Source organism: Glycine max, chromosome 18, assembly GCF_000004515.6.
Source record: "Glycine max cultivar Williams 82 chromosome 18, Glycine_max_v4.0, whole genome shotgun sequence".
Taxonomy (NCBI): domain Eukaryota; kingdom Viridiplantae; phylum Streptophyta; class Magnoliopsida; order Fabales; family Fabaceae; genus Glycine; species Glycine max.
In genome coordinates, this window is record NC_038254.2 from 6,622,018 (window position 1) to 6,646,655 (window position 24,638).

Here is a 24,638-nt window from a genome sequence, read left to right on the forward strand (position 1 = left end):
GAATCGAATAAAACTTTATTTAATTATATTTTTATATAATATTTAAATAGATTGATATCATTAAGAGTCATGTGTTGATAATATAAATGTATGTTTAACTAATAAATATGTTTTTAAAAAATTAAAATATAAAATTTAGTTATCAAAAAGGTGAAAAATGCAATACGTATATTTTATCACTCAAATGACTATCGACTTATATTATTTATTAATGTGTTGTTAAGTATGTCACCTTTTAGGATTTGTTAAAACACTATTGGTAGTATTTTTCTTGAAGTAGACAATTAGTAGTGTTACAATATATATGTGCTAGTGTGTGCCAGACATATTTTTACACTCTTCATCCTTTCCTTTACTTTTATATTTATATATATATATATATATATATTGAGGTGTTTTCTCATGTCTAAGAATAATTAACCTTCTTATAGTTAGGAAAATGGTACAACTCATGTAAATTTTTCATTATTTATTTAGTGTATACTCAATGTTAATGTTATTCTCTGACTTGTTCTTGGCTTGACCACTCTAGTACTTTATCTATTTACTTTTTTTGTAATTCAAAAAATCTTTAAATCCAAGATTTGAGTTTAGCATCTAATGAATGTTTCATCTAGAAATAGAATAATGTTTATTAATCTTTTGATGACTTTTGTTTTTAACCAAATCATTTTAATACACTTACTAAGATATTAGAATAGGAATTAAATGATTTAGTCTCTTTCACTTGAGAAATCAAAGTTAAAAACAGAGTTGAGATAATATTAAAGTTATATTAAATAGAGAAAATCATTTATTATTACTAAAATGTTTATCTAGCATCACAATTATTCCCAGCATTGTTGTTTACAATTTGTACATACTAAGATATTAGAATAGGAATTAAATGATTTAGTCTCTTTCACTTGAGAAATCAAAGTTAAAAACAGAGTTGAGATAATATTAAAGTTATATTAAATAGAGAAAATCATTTATTATTACTAAAATGTTTATCTAGCATCACAATTATTCTCAGTATTGTTGTTTACAATTTGTACATAGTACGTGTTTGATAACAAACTATTCCATTGTCATGTTTTTACATTGCTTTTTAGATCATAGAATTTAATTATTATTTCTGAACTTATTTCCCTAAAACAAACTATTTACTTTTTGAACTTGATTTTACACAAAAACTTGGTACAAACAAATCCTCGTGATGAGATTTTTTTTTGAATATTTATAAAAAATACTACACCGAATATTGGTGCTTGTCAACACAATTGGTCCTTGGTAGATCTTTGTCTTCCCACTTGTATCTGCATGACCTTCGATTGGACATGAAACAATAATTTTCTAAGCAGAAGACGAAGATTGTATTATGTTTGGAAACTAATTTATGGAAATTTTAGTGTTCCTTGCAAATCCTTTTTTATTTCATTACTGATAAAAAAAAACGTTATTTGCAAATACTGAAAATCCCTTACCCTATAAAACTAGTGTTTTGAAAAATCATACAGTATTGTACTTTTAAAAAAAAATCATATTGTAAATGCTTTTTGATTTTGCGTCTCTATGTTACTGAATCAAACCAACAACATAATGTCTTGCGGAATGTATTCAAAACTACGCCACTGCTTTATTACTTAAAATTTCCAAGGTCTAGGAATTGGGAATATAGTTCAAACAATAGATTGGAATTGAAACTTGACTTTTGTCTCTGCCGTATGTAGTTTAAAAGATAGGAACTAAGAGTGTAATAAACTATATTTTTATTAACAACTCGTGTGAATCTTGAAATTCAAGAGTGTAATAAACTATATTTTTATTAACAACTCGTGTGAATCTTGAAATTCAAGAGTGTAACATACTATATTTATTTTTTATTATATATTCAAAAAATCACATAGGACTAGGAGTGAAAAATAAGTTTATTTTCCAAAAAGAAAAAAAAAGGTCAAATAAAACTTTATTTAAATTGATTATTAAGTGGTTTATATATGTCCAAAAATGACTTAACCACTTAAATATGTTTTTATCACTCAAATTTATATCATGTTTTTTAGTCTCTTGATTTTTTTCTAGTCCTTTTAATTTTGAAAAATATTTTTTTAATCTCTTGTGTAGTAAAAAATCGTCAAGAATTGCATACTGAAATCGCTAAAATTAGTTAAGAGGGACTAAAAAGGATCGATGTGTATAGAAATTGAGGGAAAAAAATAAATTTACATATAAGAAACAAAAAAAAAATCTAAATTTAAGAGAGAAAAAACATATAATCCTGACAAAAACTATGAAGTTCAAAATTTGTTTGACATGTGAATACGACTATCATGTTTTGTATATACGAGTGAGAGAGTATTATTTTTGTGTGCACTAGTAGTTTGAGAATTACTTTTGTCAGTTTGTGTGCAAGAGAGTCTCAAATAAAACCTTTTTAGTTAGGGATAATAAGAGGAACATTGATTTTATCTATTTAGATATTGAAAATCAAATTTTGAGGATTAATAATGATCATTTTTTTTCTAAATGAATGAAAAGGTTTTTTTTCTTCTAACTATCTGAATACTATTTGTAAGAATAATGATGATCATTATTACATGTATGAGACTCAATTTAATTGAAACAATAATATTAATAGTTATCTTCATTCTCAAATCTGTATTAATAATGTCATTTTAGGTGAGTTATTTTTATAGTTACATTTTTTGGAAGGACAAAATTGTAGTGCTGAAAGGGGTAAGATGGTAACTTGGTCATGAACAGTGTGTATTTCCCGGCTTTTTTTTCTCATTTGAGCGACGAATTACTCTGATGGGACCCATCCAAAATTGCAAACATTTCATTCCAATTTTGACTTTTGAGCCTTCCTGACTGCCAAAATTCATGGAAGTGCGTGCATTTCCTCCCTTTCTCTTCTTTCTAACACGATTACATTGATTCTAACATTTTTTATTGAAGCAATTAATAAAATTAATTAACTTATTTGAGTTAATTGTCGATTTGTTTGATTAATTTTTTTGCAACAATTATTTGCATAAATTATTGACAAAATAATTTGGGATTCGGCTCCTCTAAATTAAATTGCCACATCAAATTTGTATTTTTAACAAAATAAAAATATTCAATTAAATTATAAAATATAATTAAAAACAAATTATTCCTGTTTCCACGTAGTAATCTTCACTTCCGCAGAAGAAAAAACCTAATCCAAATATTGTTGCTGCATTGTTATTCTCACACTTGGTGTGGCTTTTCGTAAAAATTCTTAATCCGCATGTTGATCGTGATTTCTCGCTCACTATTTCTCATATCAATTGCCTTTTTTCTGATTTGTTCTGATAAAATGGGTATGTTAACAGCAAATCATGTGTAAATTTACTACTCAAGGTTCAAGAATGGGTGAAGACGGTTATCACAATCACTGCACAAATTAACTATGCCCAAAATGTCAAGAAAATGTGTATCACTGCACAAATTCGCTTGAATGTGTATCTAGTACATTTCATGCATGAACCGAAAAAAGCCTAAGAGGCAAGAAAATGAGCTTCTTGATTACCATTTTTTTCAAAAGATAAAATATATATGCGTTGAGTTAGAGACAAAGTGTATGTCCCGAGCATTTATATACTCACATTTTTATATATTTCATTTTTGCTTTAGATGGTGAATCATTTAATTATTAGTCTTTTATAACTTTAATATATATTTGATTACTTTTTAGTCATTATTCTTTATAATGTATTTAAATAACTACAATACTAAAAAAGAGACGAAGAAGGGTGTATAATAAATTAAAATAGCCCGATTTCTTTTACAAACATACAAGATTGTTTCAATTGAGAATATTTGTAGTGTATTTGTCTACGTATATAATAAAAAATAATACCATGAAAAGAATAATTGATGGGTAAAGCATACCAACACAATATATATTTCAGTATTTTGAATATTAAAATGTTGTCCCCGCATGTATCTTCTTCCAAGTTACAATAACACAAGTTTTGTGAGAGGTATAATATAGTTTGTCGATAATAATCAGAACGTAATGACACATATATGCCATATTAATTTAAACGATTTACCAAATTTCTTTATTTTTCTTTTAATTATATTACACATCGCTCATTATATTTTTCTTTTTCTTTTTTCTTCTTTTTCATTAAGTGTTAAATAATATTGTGAGTGTCTGTGTCAATTTTGGTGATTGCTCCAGTTCCTTCAATGTTTCTTCAATCACATTCCTATCATCTCTACTTTGTTAACATGACAGCATATTGTAGAGTTATAAAGAGAATCGAACAAAGCCTAACTGGCCTTGCCATTAACAGGACTCTCTATTTAAGTTTGGTGTCTTTTACAGCAAATATATAACTCCTATTATACAACAATAACAAGGTTTAATCTAAAACTTAGTATAAACTATCCAAACTTTTCAGAATATAAATACATACATATAAAGAAAACTACCCACGAGCAAAACTAATAATAAAATCTATCACAACTTATTTATTGGATGGGTCACACACGAACCATAACATGACGTACACAAGCACACATACACCAGCCTTTTCTTACAAATAACTACTACACCTCTTCTTCTTCTGGCGGCTGCAATCCTATATAATTCTCTCAAGTTCCCCAGAAGGAGAAGAAGAGAAGAGATACCACTTGGAATTCGAGGACCAAACTGCCTCCAAGAAATGAAGAGGAGAAGAAGCTGAAACTATATTTTTCATTCTGCCAAACGCTTATTACCAATGTTATCAAACTCGAGAGTTTACACAGACTCATGAGAGTTCTATAGACTCGACTCGTAGACTCGTAAGAGTCTACTTCATATAAAAATAATAACAAAATATCTATAAATAACATACTAATTAAACATTTCAACAATATAATAAAACAAATCAGTAAATCATAAAGTTCAGAATATTTAAATAACCAAGTTTAGTAATAATACATCACTAGTAGGCAATAACTTATAGAAGTTATAGTAGTGATAGATCATTCTCATTGAGGGTTTAATGTTATTAGAGAACAAAAGTTTGATATTATTAAAGGTGAGAATTTTGTATTTGAGAATCACACGCTAAATGAAGATATGTTAATACTAAACACACAGAAAACAGTAAAAAATGACTTATTTTTTGGTCTAATTTTTTTAATTTGCTAACTCATTGACTTGGTGGTAAACTCGAGAGTTTACCGAGTTTACTTAGAGTTTATAGAATTTACTCAGAGTCTACTAAAAAAAGAGTTTACTTAAGAATCAACTCGCAGAGAACAAGTAGACTCGTAAACTCGTAAGAGTTAGCGAGTTAACTCGAAAGTTTAATAACCCTGCTTATTACTGTCCTATATTTATACGCGAGCTAGGGGACACGGTCCCCACAACAATAACGAAAAAGCACAATTCCAGGGAATATCCTGACATAATGATATTTCCTGATTTTCCCACTACCCACATTGCTTCTAGAAGCTACGAACCCTAGCCTCTACTGTGCACTTCCTGCATGCTGCATGACACACTATCCATGAGGTACGTAATCCTTCATCACCTTTCTTTTGGGCCTTGCCTTCTTCTTGCACACCCCTTGCTTCCTGCAGACCCAATTTGCTATCCTTATCATTTGGCACTATATATTGGCTAGGGTGGTGGGAGGGACTGAAGGGCTGTATGTTGGGAATAAATGAACGGAACAAGAAAGTTCTGAAAAGTTAGAAAACTACTATTCAAAGAGGCGTGTTGAATGCCTATAAGTGGAATAGAAAAGTTAGAAAACTTGTCTTTTTGCAAAGTTGTTGAAAAATAAATAACTGATGGCTTTTGGAAAAATAAATAATTCCTTTTTCATCCATTTCTTTCATCAAATTTGGGTAAGAAATTTTTCTCACGACTATATATAGGTACTTACTCTCTTGCATGTTACCAACATTCTGAATTATGAGGCCACTGGAAGAAATTACTAATTTTTCTTGAATTTTCTTCATCACTGTTACACACCAAAGTTTAAACCTGTGAACTTTGGAATACCAAAGGAGAGAAATTATGAAATGGAATATATTCATTGTCAAAAGAATATCTTACAATGCATAAGAACATCTTACAATGCATAAGAGTAATTAATATATATAGTAAACTAGCTAACTAACAAACTCTTAATTTGGCTAAACTAATTCAGTTATACTATGATTAACTAAGACTAACTAGAGTTACTATTTACATCATGTAATAGCCCCCCACAAGCTGGACTATGAATGTCTAATTGGCCAAGCTTGGAAATCAATGAATTGAAGGAGGGAGCAGGCAATGGCTTGGTAAGTACATCTGCCAATTGTGCAGCAGAAGAAACTGGCAGGAGATGAATGAGGCCAGTTTGTATTTTCTCACGAATGACATGACAGTCAATTTCAATATGTTTTGTCCTCTCATGGAAGATGGGGTTGTGAGCAAGATAGATAGCACTCTTATTATCACAGTAGACTGAGATAGGTTGATCAAGAGAGATGTGAAGATCCTTGAACAAATACTGCAGCCATTGTAATTCACAAGTTAAGCTAGCCAAAGCTCTATATTCTGCTTCTGAACTTGACATGGATACTGTGGACTGCTTTTTGGATTTCCAAGACAGCATAGATGTGCCAAGAAAGACACAATAACCAGTCACTGATCTGCGAGTAGCAGGGCAACTTGCCCAATCTGAGTCTGCAAAACCAGAGAGTTTGAGTGTGGAGGAGGAAGAATAGAACAATCCCTTGGCAAGAGCACTTTTGAGATATTTGAGGACTCTAATTGCTGCTGAGTGATGAACTTGTAATGGCTGAGAGATGAATTGACTAAGTTGCTGAACAATGAAAGCAATGTCAGGCCTGGTTGTAGTTAAATATAAAAGTCTGCCAACAAGTCTCCTATAGGTTGTTTCATCTTCATAAGGGGGTGAGTCACTGTCATGAAGCTTCAAGGAGCAATCAAAGGGAGTTGTACTAGGCTTAGTAGCCAATAAACCACTGTCCTCAAGCAATTCCAATGCATACTTCCTTTGATTGAGAAAGATGCCTTGAGTAGATCTTGCAATTTCCAATCCAAGAAAGTATTTAAGCTTGCCAAGGTCCTTGATTTTGAATGTGGAGTCAAGGAATTGTTTGACATATTGTATTTCCTGCAAATCATTACATGTCAAGACAATATCGTCAACATAGACTAGAAGAGCAGTGAAATGAGAATTATGTAGTTTTGTGAACAAAGAATGGTCAGCAAATGAAGGTGAGTATCCAAGGGAGATAAGAGCAGTGGATAACTTGGAGAACCACTGTCTGCTAGCTTGTTTCAGTCCATATAAGGACTTATGTAATTTGTAGACTTTATTGGAAGAAGAACCAGGTGGCAAGAACCCAGGAGGCAAATCCATATATACTTCCTCATACAGATCACCATGAAGGAAAGCATTGTTGACGTCAAGTTGTTCTAAGTGCCAGTCCTTAATACCAGCCACAGATAGAAAGGTGCGAATTGTGGTAAGCTTAGCAACTGGTGAAAAAGTGTCAAAATAATTCACACCCTCTAGTTAAATGTATCCCTTTGCCACCAAACGAGCCTTGTATCGTTCAATGGATCCATCAGCATGATGCTTGATCTTGTAAACCCATTTGCAACCAATTGATTGCTTACCTTTAGGCAGATCAACAACAGACCAAGTGTTTGTGGATGCAAGAGCATCTAACTCAAATTTCATAGCAAGATTCCAGCAATCAAACTTACAAGCTTGTTTATAAGTTTTGGGTTCTGTAAAGGAACTAATGGACAGACAAAAACGTTTGTGACATGGACTACATTTTTCATATGACAGTACAGAAGAAAGAGGGTAAGGAGATTTACCTGGATTAGATGCTAGCAGCATTGAGGATAGCAAATTGCAGTGGTATTCAGAGAGATAAGTAGGAGGTTTTGTTAGTCTATGTGATTTTCTGGTTGGTGCAGGAGGGGAGGTAGGTTCATTTGGTGAAGGTAAGGATAGTGGAAGATCTAGGAGAATGTCAGATGTGTCTAAGGTAGTAATATCGGGGTTGACACTGACAGGATTATTGGCAGGTGGAGGTGAGGCAAAAGGAAAGACAGTTTCATGGAAGATTACATTCCTTGAAACATAGAACTCATGGGTGATAGGATCATAAAGAAGGTAGCCTTTGGTGCCTTCCCTATATCCAAGAAATATGGATTTTCTTGCCCTTGGTGCAAATTTGGTTCTATGGTTATGTAAGGTCGAGGAGTATGCAAGACATCCAAAAACTCTTAAATGATGAAGGCTGGGAGGAGTAGAATGAAGCATTTGATAAGGGGTGAGGTTGTTCAAAAGAGGGGTAGGAAGTCTGTTGATAATGTGGATAGCTTGTTGTATGGAGAGGTGCCAAAGGTTATGAGGGAGATGAGAGTGAAAAGAAAGAGCATGTGCTACATTCAAAATGTGTTGATGCTTTCTTTCCACGATGCCATTTTGTTGAGGTGTTTCAACACATGACCTATGATGGATGATACCTTTAGAAAGGTAAAAACTAGTCATGAGAAACTCAGGCCCATTATCACTACAAATACATTTGAGTTTCTTATTAAATTGAGTTTCTATGAAGGAAATGAAATTAACTAAGTGAGTTCTGGTTTCACTTTTATTTCTCATGAAAATTGTCCAAGTAAACCTGCTGTAATCATCTACAAGTGTTAGAAAATACTTATGGCCAGATATGGAAGGGGTGGAAAGAGGTCCCCATATATCAGCATGAATTAAATCAAAAATGGCAACAGATTTAGTAGTACTATAAGCAAAAGGTAAATTTCTTTGTTTAGCCAAATGGCAAGTATTACAAGGTTTATGATTGTCATTGAAAGTGACAAAGGGAAAGTAAGATGAAATACATTTGTGTATATGAGAACTTAAATGTCCTAGTCTAAAATGCCAAATGGTGGTAGGATCATAAGAGATGGAGGTGTTGACAGAACCAGGTGTGGGAGAGAAAACCAGAGGTGAGGTGGTGTCAAGCACATACAATTTGCCAATCCTCCTAGCTATAAATCCAGTCATCTTGGGATAAAGTAGCTGCACAATTTTACAATAATTAGGGTAGAGTTTCACATCATATAAGGTGGAATCAAATAGAGTAGTAACAGAGATAATATTGACATGAAACGAAGGAAAGTAGTAAACATTATGAAGAACAAGGGAGTCATATAACAAAACTGAACCAGCTATTGTGGTAGTGACAGTGTCACCATTAGGCATGGTCATAGTTTTGGGTGCAATGTGATATGTGGAAGAAAAACTGTCAAAGATATAAGTAATATGATCAGTGGCACCGGTGTCAACAATCCACCAGTGACTGGTATTATTTGAGAGATTCTTACCAGATGAAGGAGAGGGAGAGGTATAAGAGACAAAATTTGTAGCAAAAACAGAATTAACTGAAGAAGGTGAAGTAGATTGCAAGTTGGATTGTTGGAGTAGCTGTAAAATCTGAGTATATTGCTCTTGAATCGTGGACAAAGAAGCACTTGATCCATTTGTTGATGTGGAAGCAGATGATGATGAGGAAATGTGAGCAGAACCAGCATCTTGAACAGAGTTCACCACAGAGGCATTTCCAGAGGAATTGGACTTACGATGTTGAAAACCAAGAGGATACCCGTGCTTGATGAAGCAAGTCTCAACAGTGTGATTGGTGCGATTACAGTGAGTGCATAGCCGGTTGCCACAGCCACCTGAGGAATATCCACGACCACAACCGCGACCGGAATTATTAGAAGGACGAGAAGGCGTTTGAGAGAAGTGATTCACCGACGATTGATTCTCAATTGAAGAATCAGTGGTTGAAGGAAGATTGAACTGGCGTTCTTGTTGAAGAATCAAATTGAATGCATTGTCTAGGGTTGGAAGTGGAGATATCAGCATAATCTGCGAGCGAACATGAGAATATTGATCACCAAGACCTTTCAAGAACTTGATTACCTTATCTTGCTTCTTGAATTTGCGTAAATCTGTAGCAGCACCACAAGAACACGGTATAGCACAAGTACAATCACGAATTGGACGAAAATTCTCAATTTCTTCCCAAAGCGTCATCAATTTGGTGAAATACGAAGAGATTTCAAGAGTTCCTTGTTGAAGACGAGCTACTTCCTCTTGAATATCAGCAACGCGAAAAATATCACCCTGAGAGAACCGATTCGCCAAACTTTTCCATACAAGAGAAGCGCGATCACACCAGAGGAGAGATTTCGCGATTTCTTCAAAGATTGAACGTTGAAGCCATGAGAGAACGAGGTTATTACAACGAAGCTAGGGTTCATAGAGAGGATCAGAGATAGGGGGAGGGGAAAGAGTGCCATCAACAAATTTGACCTTGTTCTTGGAGATAAGAGCCACCTTCATCAATCTGCACCAGATCTGGTAGTTTTTGTTATCAAGCACAGGTTGAACGAGAACAAGAGAAGGATTCTCATTTGGATGCATGTAGTATGGATTAGAGGGATTGGTAGCAAAATCAGAGTAAGAAATCACCATTGTTGAGGTGATTCAGCAAGAAAGAATTGTAGAATGCGAAGAAGATGAAGGTGCGAAAAAATTGCAAAAATGGTTTCAAACTGATACCATGTGAACTTTGGAATACCAAAGGAGAGAAATTATGAAATGGAATATATTCATTGTCAAAAGAACGTCTTACAATGCATAAGAACATCTTACAATGCATAAGAGTAATTAATATATATAGTAAACTAGCTAACTAACAAACTCTTAACTTGGCTAAACTAATTCAGTTACAACTATGATTAACTAAGACTAACTAGAGTTACTATTTACATCATGTAATAAAACCCTTGAATTAAATTCTCCCCAGTATTTATTTGCAATTTTCTTACAAATAATAATCAATATAAGGGGGTTTACTCGTCAAAATAAAAATAAAAATAATAATAATAAGAAAAAGAGGAAAAAATATATTTTCTTTATAAAAAGTGTGAGTAAAAATAGAGATAAGAATGCGTGTAAAATATATTTTCTTTCTTAAAATCCCATAATTAAGAAATAAAAATAAGAAAAGTAAAAATGACTGGACAAGTTAACTTGTCTTTTATCTATCATCTATGTGCCTCAACCTATGAGTAAATGGTGATTCAAAATGTTTAGGGGATCGGAGAAGTTACACATGGGATTTTTTTATGATTGTGATTCGTTACTCACATCTGCATCAACCAGCAAGATGGTTTTCACAAAGAGAGCTGGTAAATGGTAATCAAGAAGCTCATTTTCTTGCCTCTTAGGCTTTTTTCGGTTCATGCATGAAATGTACTAGATTGAAGAGGTCCTTCGTCAATTGGACCCCATAAAGCAAGGGTGATACAGTTCCTTGGACTCTTAAAGTAGGTGATAAATTTGTATAGAATTAACAAATTGTATGAGGTTTCTAGTTGGTCACTTTTATGAGACAACACTTGTGCATACAGGATTGCCTCATGTTTTTTCTCAATGATTCTCTTCGTGGGTACAATTCAATATATTTAAGAAACAACTCAACTAAATCAATAACAATATAAAACAAGATTTAAAGACATTAGGCCTTTCTTGGTGTTAAGAAAAAGAAAAAGAAAAAGCCAAGGAAGGAGTCAACATTCAACGTTGGGGATCGATTATGCATAAAAAAGATTTAAACATATTTTTCATATATAAAAAATATTTTATATTTTAACGTATTAATTTTAAGAAATGACATGACATATATAAAGTATCATATCATAAGCATAACCACTTAACAAATAGTAAAATTAAAATCATGTCATTATTTATAATTTATTTTTCTTTTCAAAAATTCAAATTATTATAATTCATTAACTAATAATTTTTATTTTTTTAAAAAAAAACTTGCTCACCTCCTGGAGAACGGGAATGACGACCAGACCAAGTCCTGGAGAACATCCTGGAAAGCGTGCTCCACTTCCTCACCTCCCACCCCGACCGCAACGCCGCCCCACTGGTGTTCAAGTCCTGGTACGACGTCGAGGCCCTCTCACCCACTCCGACCCCTTCATCGGCAACTACTACACCATGTCCCCCTGGCGCACCACCACCCGCTTCCCCCATGTTCGACCTCATGCCCCTTAACTGGGGGACCCACTTCACCCCTTGGGCCACCACACTCCACCCCAATCTATCTATATATTTTAATTAATTTACTTTTCTTTTTTTTGTTTGATTTAGAGGAGAGAAATAAAACAAAAAAAAATTGAATTAAAATGCGTTAAAGTATAACTTTATTTTCGACTTCATATGATGCCCTTTGAAGCCAAATAAATGATGGAGCTTGGTGTCTTTTACAGCAAATATATAACTCCTATTATACTACAATAACAAGGTTTTAATCTAACACTCAGTATAAACTATCCAAACTTTTCAGAATATAAATACATATATATATAAAGAAAAGTACCCACGAGCAAAACTAATAATAAAATCACAACTTATTTATGGGAGGTCACACACGAACCATAACATGACGAACACCAGCACACATACACCAGGCTTTTCTTACAAATACTATTACACCTCTTCTTCCGGCGGCTGCATCTCATGATCAGCAAAGATCTTAAGAATATCATTGAAGAAGCATAAGAAAGCTACGATTGAAGCAAGCATGTTGACCATACTGTACCAGAAAATGTCAGCGAGAAGAACCCAGACGAGTACCTCACATCCAACTATTCCGGACATGTAGAATATTATGAGTGCTTGCAAGTTCGTGTCTGCAGCCATGGATGCCAGGCCATGGCAAGTGATAGAGGCGACGAAAAGGGACATGGTTGGAGTTGATAGGAAGGGATTGGTCCCTGGCTCTGTATACTTAATTTGAACCGAACCTAACAGCAAAGTAAACAGAATAACAAAGGCTTTGCCATTTTCCATTGTGTTGAGAGGTGTATGTATGTGTATTGATTTTAAGTGAGGTGGTGAGTGCAAGTGATCAGATTCCTCAAATAGGTAGGAGGGAAGGGAAAAAGGATACATTAAAATGCCACACGTCTTTTTCCAAAGAAATTTTTCAAATTGGATTTACAAAAATGCCACTGCCACACACGTCTTTTTCCAAAGAAATTTTTCAAATTGGATTTACAAAAATGCCACTGCCATTTTTCAAATTGGATTTACAAAAATGCCACTGCCACCACACGTCTTTTTCCAAAGAAATTTTTCAAATTGGATTTACAAAAATGCCACGACATCTTTCTACCAAAGTCATTCCAAAGCCATTTTTCAACTTGAATTTTTCAAATTGAATTTACAAAAATGCCACGTCATCTTTCTACCAAAGTCATTCCAAAGCCATTTTTCAAATTGGATTTACAAAAATGCCACAGCGCGATTCCTCATAATCGTCCGGAAAGCCATTTTTGTCCGGAAAGCCATTTTTCTAGACACATGATAGTTGCTGAATTTAAATATACAATTTCTTGCATGTTATCAACATTCTGAATTAAAACGTATAGATTTCTTGCATGTTACCAACATTCTGAATTATGAGGCCTTACTAATTTTTCTTGAATTTTCTTTATCACTGTTACACCCCAAAGTTTAAATCTTGAATTAATTAAATTCTCCCGAGCATGTATTTGTAATTTCATTACAAATAATATTCAGTATAAAGGGGTTTACCCTTCAAAATAAAAATAAAAATAAAAATAAAAATAATAATAAGAAAAAGAGGAAAAAATATATTTTCATTATAAAAAATGCGAGTAAAAATAGAGATAAGAATGCGTGTAAGAGTAAAGTTTTTTCTTTCTTAAAATCCCATAATTAAGAAATAATTAAAAATAAGAAAAATAAAAATGACTGGACAAGTTATCAACACACTCTTTTATCAAAAAATAATTAAAAATCCCATCTTTGGTATAGCCAAACTTACTTCCACAATCAACACACTCTTTGTCTTTGCTCTGCTTCAGTGTAAATATAGAAGAAAAAAAGTTGTAGCGAAGATAGAATGAAATTATAAAATTTTCTTTATTTGAAATGAGAAATAAGATGGAAGAAAAAATTTAGTAGGTACTACACACACAAAAAATTAACTTGCCCTAAAATGAGGGGAAATATTTGCTTTATTATTATTTCTTTGTTTTACCTTTTAAGTAATTTTTTTAAAATAGAAAACTTAAATAAACTTTATTCTCTATAAAATAGGTTTTATTTTTATTTTATTTAGTTTTTTTAAAAAACATCTATAAAATTTAAAATTTATTATTTTAGTTTTTACTATTAAGAAAATTATTACTAAATTATTTTTTGATTAAAAAATAGTTTACAAAGGACTTAAATAAATAGTTTTAAAATAAACGTGGACGCTTGTAATCATGATGTCATTATCCAGGTTAACTTGTAATCGAAATGTGGAATCTTTGTTGCTGGTTCACGCGGTTTTTAATATTGATGCACTTTGATAGCAACGAAGGCAGCAGAACACAGGACACAGGACAAGGGCCACTTACTCATAGCAGGCCCAAAAGGATTACTAGGAGACCAGCCCAATATCAAGACTACATTTAGTTTCAGTATCACAAGTTCTTGCTGATAAAAGCATTAGGATAAAACTATTTTGGAATTCTGTTATTGCTATAGAATCAATTCTGTTATTACCAATTACGAGTTTGTTTCAGCAGCTGGCCCACCTGTGGGGAAATTACAGCTTCGTTATCTCCTTTCTTTTGTTATAAATACCATTAATGGAATAAAATCAGGAAGCAAGAGGAATTACCTTAGTTTGTAGAGTATAGTAAGGATTAGCTCCTAACACACTTCCTTGGACTCTTAAAGTAGGTGATAAATTTGTATAGAATTAACAAACTGTATGAGGTTTCTAGTTAATTGGTCACTTTTATGAGACACCACTTGTGCATACAGGATTGCCTCATGTTTTTTCTCAATGATTCTCTTCGTGGGTACAATTCAATATATTTAAGAAACAACTCAACTAAATCAATAACAATATAAAACAAGATTTAAAGACATTAGGATGTATAAAATTGCACAATTATTTTTTATATTAGGATGAAGTCATAAAAAAATAATGACTTGATTAAGTATCACATTCGAAAACTTGATAGATTGGATCATCCATCATCTATACATACTTTTCCACCTTTCAGAGTTTATCAAATTCACCTCATATCTAGGTTTATAGGTTTGACTATAAACTTTGACCCTTTTATTCTTGTGATGAAAATTTTATTTTAATACGAGTTATAAGCCTAGATAGATATCTCTTATAGATTGTACTTGCGATTTTACGATTTATATAAGCTATGTGCTATAACTCTCATGGACTTTTGGGCTAATGTGTGTCCTAAATCATCTATAGTAAAGTAATAAATTTTTATATACACTATTGGAAATAAAAAGTGATTTTTGTTCTTTATGATGTTTGGATGGAAAATTTTGAGATAAGTTTAATCTTTAAGTGAATTTAAAATATGCTCAAATGACTTATTTGAATATTAAATTCAAAGAGGTTTTTAAGTGATAAAACTTTTATATTTTTTTCCAAGCAATTTTTTTTCCATATAACACTTAAAATGAGAAAAAAAAAACCCTTCAAATAACACATAAAATTTACATATGATAGAAATTAAATTACTCTGTCTTCAAAAAATACAAAAATTAAATTATTTTACAAAAGGAAATGTTTTAATTAAAATGATAAAATTATCATAAATTTTAAATTTCTTAAAATGTAAAAATTCCCTTCCAAATGAAACCTAAAATAATAATCACATAGGATTGCGCTACAAATTTTTGAGGTAAAAATAAAACACACACAATACAACACTCACGCTTTCTCCTGTTCCTACTTGTGCGTTTCCACTGTCATTAGACAGTAGACACCGTTCACAGCAATCACAGTTACTGGGAATCTTTCTACTCAAGCCTCTAAGATTCGTTGCTTCCACCATGGAGGAACAAATCCCATTTAAGAATCTCCATAACAGAGAGTATTCGGGTCACAAGAAGAAGGTACCCTTTTGCCCCCTTTCTCGTTCATGGTAAACGCGTTCAAAGCTCAAAACTTTCGTGCTTGAATGCTTCGGTTTGTGTGAAAGATAAGCCCTTTCTCAGTTTTTCCGTTACAATTCTGAAATGGGTATTTTTTGTTTTTTCTCTAATAGGTGCACTCCGTGGCTTGGAATTGCATTGGCACAAAACTTGCTTCTGGTTCTGTGGATCAAACTGCGCGAATATGGCATATTGAGCCACATGGGCATGTAACATTACTCCCCATTGATCCCTTTTTTTGTGTGTGTGACTAAATTTTTAAATTTTGTATCGATATATTTTCTCATAATAGCCCTCAGGAGAATGAAACAGCAACTTATGTTGTTTAATTTCATGGATTAGAGGATGCAAAGGGCTTTTATATTTCCCTTAAGTATAGGCCAGTCTTTTGGGTTGTTGTACCTGAATATGGCTTCAGGGCTAATGGAATAAAAGTGACATATTGGCCACATAGAGATTTCTTCATTTGAATGGAGAAAGCATAAGTTAATGTTTACAAAGAAATGTGGTAGGTTTGCTGTTGAAAAAAATTGAGTGGCTTAGTATTGAAATCTTGTTTAATAATCTCCACTTTGAAATTACTGTGGGAACTTTTGATGAATTTAAGCAATGTCCTTTTATTACTTTTGGTGGATGAGATAACATGATATGATGTTATTTTTTTATTTTTTGGAATGTGATATAACCAAGGATTAATCCTTTGATTACCTTCCATGATCCAAAATGGCTATACTATCAGGGAGGATTTTCTAAGAATTAGGACTTGTTAGATCAAATCAATAAATGCATTGTGAATTATGTATAATATGGAAGGAAATTCTTAGCAAAGTTGCAGTTGAATTTTTTCCACGGGCTTCTTGCAAGAAATGAAACATTATGTTATGATACCCCGGGGTTAAAATTGAGAAGCTTAAGTATTATACCCTTTCTGCAATTCTGCTTAGAGATTCTCTTTTAGTTTTTGCCGCTTCTTTTATGTCATTGTAAACAATTTTATCATTCTTGTTATTGTGGTTAGAAATTTAATTTTTCTGTTTTGTGTGTTTGGGTGGGGGGGGGGGGGGTGTTTATTGTAGGGCAAGGTCAAAGATATTGAATTGAAAGGTCACACTGATAGTGTCGATCAGCTATGCTGGGACCCCAAACATGCTGATTTGATTGCAACTGCATCGGGTGACAAGACTGTTCGTTTGTGGGATGCTCGAAGTAAGTGATCATTTAGTTGCACAATTTATTTTAATTTGTCATATCAGAAGGGCAGAGATTTATTATGGCTTTTTTATAGTTTGGGGGACCCATAATGCATTGTATGGTTATATTCTCTTGATCCCATGCAAACCTCCCATATATGCAATTGAAATGCACAAATAATTGGTTTATTTACTTGGAAATATTTCTATAGGTAAGACAAATGATTTCTTTTTGTTGATGAATAGTTGGAAAAAATGCTAATTGAGTTAGCTTAAAGTAAATCTAAAATTATGTTGACAGAGAATTTTTTTTTGAGGGCAAAGAACGGGTTTTGGAAAAAAGTTGCTCATGTTTGGTTTTTGCAGGTGGAAAATGCTCTCAACAGGCAGAACTTAGTGGAGAGAATATCAACATCACTTACAAACCTGATGGGACTCATGTAGCTGTTGGTAACAGGGTATGTGACACAATCCATTTCATTTGCTTTAAGCTCTGAAGTGCAGATATGGTGACTGGATATGTAAAAATCAAAATCAACTATATGTTTTTATGTTTGAATTGTTTCTTGTTCTACGATCATTAGGTTTGTAGTTAATAAATAGACCATGTCTATGATTCTCTTGCTTCTTTTCAAGTGTGTTAAATTCACACCTTGTTTTGTATTTCATAGGATGATGAATTAACAATATTGGATGTTCGGAAGTTCAAACCAATTCATAGGCGCAAGTTCAATTATGAGGTATTATCTAGTTTATACTTCATTCTTGCTGTCTGGTCTGTTTCTGTCAGTTTGTTAAAGCCTGTTTTGGAGGATAAGAAATGATACTGAATCTTGAAAATTACGAGCAACTTGACTTTCATTAGCCTTTTCCAGTTTAATTGGTAAAATACATGTTAATTTGACTACCTTTTCTTTTAAATCATCCAGTCATGTTGAGGAATAAGAGTTGAAATTTAAAGTCCAATAAAGAATAAAGGGCTTGTTAGTTGGAGAGTAAATTACGTATTGCTTTATAAGTTGATAAAAATTTGCATTCAATTGGCTGAACTGAGTGCCCTAGTATTGAACCATCAAAATTAACCACAAATTTTCATATTTTTGTTTTTTTTTTTAACTTCCATCTTTGTTGAATGAGTGACCTACAATTTCCATGACTTGAAACTAGTTGTGTCTTTTAAAAATAGACAGAATGTTGTTTTTAGTACATCCACATCAATGGAAGTTTTAAGGATTCACCCTATATAGAGATGGATTAGTAATTGTATGAGTACCATCATTTTCTGGTTCCTGGCTTTTGTTTTCTTCTCTTTTCACATTCATCTCACCTGAAGTTCCAACTTCCAACTCCTTCAACATCATTAATTATTATACTGTTCTGGAGTTCATTGTTTTGCTCAACTACATTAAACTCACGCCTGATCTTTTGGAGTTTATTCATGTCCATGTATGATTACACACTTTCAATACTTAAAATAGTGCACATCCTTTTTGTTTGGCTCAATGAGAGGCATGTGTTTAACTCTATTGAGAAGAATTAATTCCTGTGAACTCAATGATTCTTGTGTTTTCCTAGGTAAATGAGATTGCTTGGAACATGACGGGTGAGATGTTCTTTCTAACAACAGGAAATGGTAAGATCATTGCTTGACTTGGTAGTTTCCAAAATATGAATCTCAACTTGGGCTCTGATAAAGTAGAAAACTTTCTTGTATTTTTATTATATGCTCACCCTGTCAGGGACTGTGGAAGTACTTTCTTACCCATCTCTTCGACCTCTTGACACTCTCATGGCTCATACAGCTGGTTGTTATTGCATCGCAATTGATCCAGTAGGAAGGTACATTTGTTCTTTCTGGTCTCACTAATTACACTTCAATTAGCAAGGTAGGATACAAATGCACAACCATATATCTAATTCTAAAATTTTAATTGTCTGTCTTCATTTCCTTCAATAGAATATCTTTAATTTTCATAGAAAAGTATCTATAAGGACATAAATAGATAATGCCATGTTATTGTTGCAGATATTTTGCTGTTGGAAGTGCTGATTCCCTTGTCAGTCTGTGGGATATCTCAGAGATGCTCTGCGTGCGTACCTTCACAAAGCTAGAGTGAGTTTCCTCCAGCTTCATGTTTGTTCATTCAGCTTTTGTTTTTCAGGTTATATTGATTGTGTTTCTTGTTATGTTTCTCAGATGGCCTGTCCGGACAATTGGCTTCAATTACACTGGAGATTTTATTGCTTCTGCAAGTGAAGACTTGTTCATTGATATTGTAAGTTATACATGATATTTTTTATTTTTTTGTTTTCTAACTCATCTTTTGCAAAACTTGGACTTGGATTTATCAATCTATCAAATGATTGAAATTTAATTTGCATCTTGTTTGCTATTTTATGAAACAGTCAAATGTTCATACTGGAAGAACAGTGCATCAAATTCCTTGTAGGGCTGCTATGAACAGTGTTGAGTGGAATCCTAAATACAATTTACTTGCATATGCTGGTGATGACAAAAACAAGCATCAGGCTGATGAAGGTAAAAAAATTTGGGTACATGTGTAGTGTTAGTGGAAGCACGAATAACAAAATGCCGCAGTTAACTTTTGTGCTTTTTGGTTGCAGGTGTTTTTCGCATTTTTGGTTTTAAAAATGCTTAGTATTTGGCAGAGGCACCGTTTTTACTGGTATTTGAGAATGCAAACAAAGAGCCTGATGAGGTTGATTTGTAATCTGAATGAATCAGATTATTATGTAATAATCTTTGGAACAAGGGGCATTCACGGACATGAATAGAATCGAAAGGATTTTTTTTTTCTTCCATTCTTTTTAGTAATTAGTATGGAAAAATGAGATCTTTTTAAGAAATTTTGTATGTTATACAAGTTGTGACCACAATTTGTTAATAGATTTAGACATCCTTCTTTCTTTTCTTTCTTTTTTTTTACACACCGCTCTCCAATTAGAATGGAGTTCACTTTGGTAATTAATGTGTGCATTAAATGACAACACACACAAATAAGTTGTGACCCTTGTAATAGATTCAGGCATAGCATAGTTCTTTTTTTTTTTAATTTTTTTTACACGCACAGCTCTCCAATCCAATTAGAATGGAGTTTGGTGATTAATGTGTGTGCATTAAATGGATCTCCAAATCGTTTTTTTTTTTTTTTTTTTCCGTGGATGACACCAACACTTGTTTGGTATTTTACTTTCCTATCTAGCTTGCGTTAGTTTCTTATAATTTTGTGGAAAATGACAACTTAATATATATTAACACTGGCTAGGTTATTATTGCTAGAGATTGTTGTTCTGGCACTTATTAAATACTTGATTTTTTTGCAATTCCAAAAATGAATTGCAGCTTTCTTTCTTATTCCAACAACAAATGGTAGGTACAGAATGAGTCAAAATTGCTACTTAGATACTTTTTTTTTTTGCAATAAAAGTTCCAAAAATGAATTGCATATTTTATTTCACAATATATTCCAAAAAATGGTAGTACAGAAAGAATCAAAATTGGAGTAGCACGCAGTTTAAACTGCATTTTAGATAGAATTCCCAACATTGTAGATATCAAGAGCACACAACAAGCCGTGTTGCTTTCAGAATAGAAAGAATTACGCTCTTGAAGGATCTCCAAGTGACAATGGCGTACTCTGAGACACCTCATCAACAACTCAGCAAATCAGCAACACAATCATCAAAACCTTGTATCAATAAATAAATAAAAAATCAACTTAATAAACGTGTCTCCTTGTCTCCCATAGATGGTCCCGTATGTATGTGTATAAAATATGCTCCAGCCCCCCTCCTTGCAAAATTTGATCTTTGCATTGAAATCTGAGGCTTCTTTTATTAACATCTTGATTGTAAAGGGCTACCTAATCTATCGAACCAAATCTGCTTCATTCCCCAGCAGAGGCTAAACAAGTGCAAGAGACATACAAACCATTAAAACATATAATAAATTAATCAAAAGTCATCTTCAAATGACTTCTAAGATAGTTAATTTCCAATCGAAATAGTTACTTTTAAAAGCAATGAATATAGTACTCTTTTTTTTTATAATTGATAAATTTGATCCCTCAACCTAGTATTTTAAGTTCAACAAATTCACCAAGTACAGTGGGGATAGTAGGGTCAGGGATAAAATTTACCTATTATAGAAGATACGAGGACCAAAAATCGTCTTTCTTTAGAAGTAGAGGAACTGAAGAGAAGTTTTGACCAAAATTTAAACATACCCTTCTAGAATAGGATTTTATATATAGTTTATTCAAGAACAAAACCAATGAACACACACAGCATAACAAGATCCGATGTGAGGGGGAAAAAAAGAAACCTTACCACAACAAGTCCCTCAGCAAGAGCCATCAAAGTCCATGCTCCAAGGAGAGCTAGATCCAATGATCACAAGCCACAGAGGACAAGCTTGGAAGCAGGAAACACCAAACCTGTAAAGCAAACAAGGGAAAAGGTGAGCAAGTTCTTAGAACACCAAGTGAGTGGCCTCCACTTGATCTCAACACTAGAGCTCTTCATCCTCTTCACACTACTACTACTATTAGGCTCCTTAGAAAGATCAAAGCTTGCCCCTTTCATCCTCAACTCCTGAATGCACCTTGTCACAGCCCTCCCATCATTCCTCTCCCTTTGCAAGTGCCCCCACACCTTCCAATACCTATGAACCTTCACTTGCACAAGAACCACAAACACAAGGGAGGTGCAAAGGGACACCATGGAAGGAAGCCACCACTTGTGACAAACGCTATGGTGGGGTTGGGCCTGTTGTTGGGCCTTGGCCCAAGAAGTGAAAAGGAGGGTTAGGAAGAAGGCATGGAAGATGAAGAAGAATGAGGAGAGTTGAAAGAGTTCAGCTTTGATGGTGTCCATTCTAGTCTCCTTGTGAGCAATGCGTTTGGCAAAGAGTTCTTCCTCTCTTTGCCATAGCTTCAGGAGCAAGAGGTGACCCGGGCTTTCGGAGATTTCTGTTAGAGGGTGGTCCTCTATGGCCTCAATCATGTTGCTTGTCATGGAACACAACACATTCTTGTGGTGATTATTGTGATGTTCTTGATCTACAGGGATTTCTACTATGTGGGTGTCTTTTGTTTCACCCATTGTTGTTGTTGTTAATGTTTGCAAAGGATTGAACTTAGAAGAATGAAGAATGTGATGAGACAAGGATTGAACAATAGAATGGTGTGTTTGTTGCAGAAAGCGTAAAGAGAAAATGAAACGTTGTAGGGTTGTTGTGAGAGAGATTTGGAACGTTATATACCATTTTGATTCTCAACCGTTACATTTAAGGTTCCAACGGTAACATTTCTATGTAGTATTCTGTTTCTCTCTATTTTCATTTTTATTTATTTTTTAGTTTAGTACTATTAATCTCAACGGATACTTTCTGTTCTGTTATGTTGAACCCGTTTCACACCATGCCGTCAACGATTAGTTATATATATATATATATATAATAAATGCAAGTTAAGAAACGAAATTAAGGATTTAAGTAGAAGACTTTAATTAATTAAAATATATCGACACTTATACGCTCTAAATTCTCTTATAAAATCTTCCGACTAATCCTCTTATTTAAAAGATAAAAGAAAGTATTGAATATGTTTGAAGTTTCCAAAATATCAAATGTATTTATTTATTTTTCCCGAAATATTTTAAGAAAATTGTAGCAGAACATAATATTACTGAGTTATGCTTCCATTTATCTAATCATAGACCTTCATGGATTTTATTTATTTTTGTAATAATTATTTTAAAAACTTGTGATAATTTTTAATTGAATGAAAATGTAAAATTTGTATACAGTACATCACTTTTCTGAGTAAAAATAAAGTGAAGTATTGAAAACTCGCAAAAGCTAAAAAAAATGCAAAAACTGGACGCCAATAAATCAACAGAGATTAAAAATTGTACATCACTTTACAGAAAATAAATCGTTAAAGTTAGGCTGTCTAACTAGAGAACGAAACTACTTTCAATAAAGCTAAAGAAAATTAAAACACTTTATTTTTTTATCATTATTATTATTATTAAATTTCATTTTTGCCTACTTTTCTAGTTCTACTTATTTATTAATTATTATTTATTATTTACTTAATTCTACTTTTGCTACAATTTCGTTTCAAGAAAGTGACCAACCCTTAACCCAACTGCCTTTAGCCCACTAATTTGTAGGAAAAAGAAAAGCTTTGGTCTAACCTAAAAAAACAGGCTTTCTTTTGGGCTGGGTTTTGATTTTATGATATATTTCTTGTTTGTTGACTGAGTTTCGCTACGAAATTATTTTTTTTTTGTTTTGCAAAAAGAGTGAATAATAGGATGATAAATAGGTATTAGTATATATAAAAAATAAATTCCATAATCCACTCCTAACTATAGTGGAAAGTAGCAAGTAGTAGTATTTCTCTTTAGGTTTAATTACTGTTATAATTCCTGAATTTGGGATGTGTATCTTTTTTAATCCCTGAAATTTAATTTTTTTTTTTAGTTTTGAATTTTGATAAATTGCTCTTCTTAATTCCTCATGTAATAAATTGGTATTTTGTGGCTTTTTTTAATTTTGTATAAAATATTTTAAAAGATAAATTAAAAATATATTTTTAATTTTTTTTATTTATCTTTAAAATCTTAATATTTTTTATTTATTGTAAAATATTTTAGATTAAATTTAAAAAATGTTTTAAAAATTAAAATATATTTTTTTTGAAAAATGTTGGTTTAAATTTATAATTTGAACCATTTTCACTGATTTTAGACTAATCTGACTGATTTACACCAATTTTAAAAGGAGTTAATTTTTTGAAGTTACCAGGACATTTTTTCAAACATGTTCTCGATCTGACCTATCAATCGGTTCAATTTTTGAAACAATAAATTCAACGAAACTTAATAAAGTTGAGCTAATAGAGTTGAGCGAATGGCAATAGAAAAAAAAATCAATTTAATTGTTTATATATTTTATGATGGAACAAAGTAAAGTTCTCATTTCATTGTTTATGAAGTAAAAAAAATTATATAAATGAGTTATAATTTTTTTATTCTTGTATTATCTATATTTAGAACACTAATATTAAAATTAGATAAAGAGTGAAAATCATATTAATAAAATATTAGATATGAAAAAAAAAATGGAGGAAAATGGACCAACATTCATTTTTTTTCCCTTCTTAATCTGACTCTTTATGTGGACCGAACATCAAAGACTAGCACCCTAGCCTCAGTACTTAAGTAGCTAATATCGACAAGTGATTGTCACTCTGATGGATCCATGGTCTTTTTTTTGTCTCTAAAATGTTGATTTTATTTCCAAGTTTGTGTTATAAAACATACCATAACATATTTGTTTTTCATTTATGCT

The 24,638-nt window shown here is 32.6% G+C and overlaps 2 protein-coding genes across 2 annotated transcripts; one reads left to right on the forward strand and one right to left on the reverse strand.

Moving 5' to 3' along the window:
• Positions 1-15,790: 15,790 nt before the first annotated feature.
• LOC100812126 (THO complex subunit 3) lies at positions 15,791-20,185 on the forward strand. Its single transcript, XM_003551310.5, has 11 exons — positions 15,791-16,028; positions 16,181-16,276; positions 17,144-17,273; positions 17,624-17,715; positions 17,929-17,997; positions 18,833-18,890; positions 18,997-19,096; positions 19,284-19,370; positions 19,455-19,533; positions 19,664-19,796; positions 19,883-20,185. The coding sequence occupies exons 1-11, from the start codon at positions 15,966-15,968 to the stop codon at positions 19,915-19,917; spliced, it is 942 nt and encodes a 313-aa protein (XP_003551358.1). The 5' UTR covers positions 15,791-15,965; the 3' UTR covers positions 19,918-20,185.
• LOC100813747 (uncharacterized) lies at positions 20,182-22,524 on the reverse strand. The gene is made up of 2 exons (XM_003551311.5): positions 21,608-22,524; positions 20,182-21,182 (listed from the first exon to the last, which is right to left on the reverse strand). Exon 1 carries the CDS (start codon positions 22,379-22,381, stop codon positions 21,671-21,673), a length of 711 nt encoding a protein of 236 aa, XP_003551359.1. The 5' UTR covers positions 22,382-22,524; the 3' UTR covers positions 20,182-21,182; positions 21,608-21,670.
• Between the last annotated feature and the right edge of the window lie 2,114 nt (positions 22,525-24,638).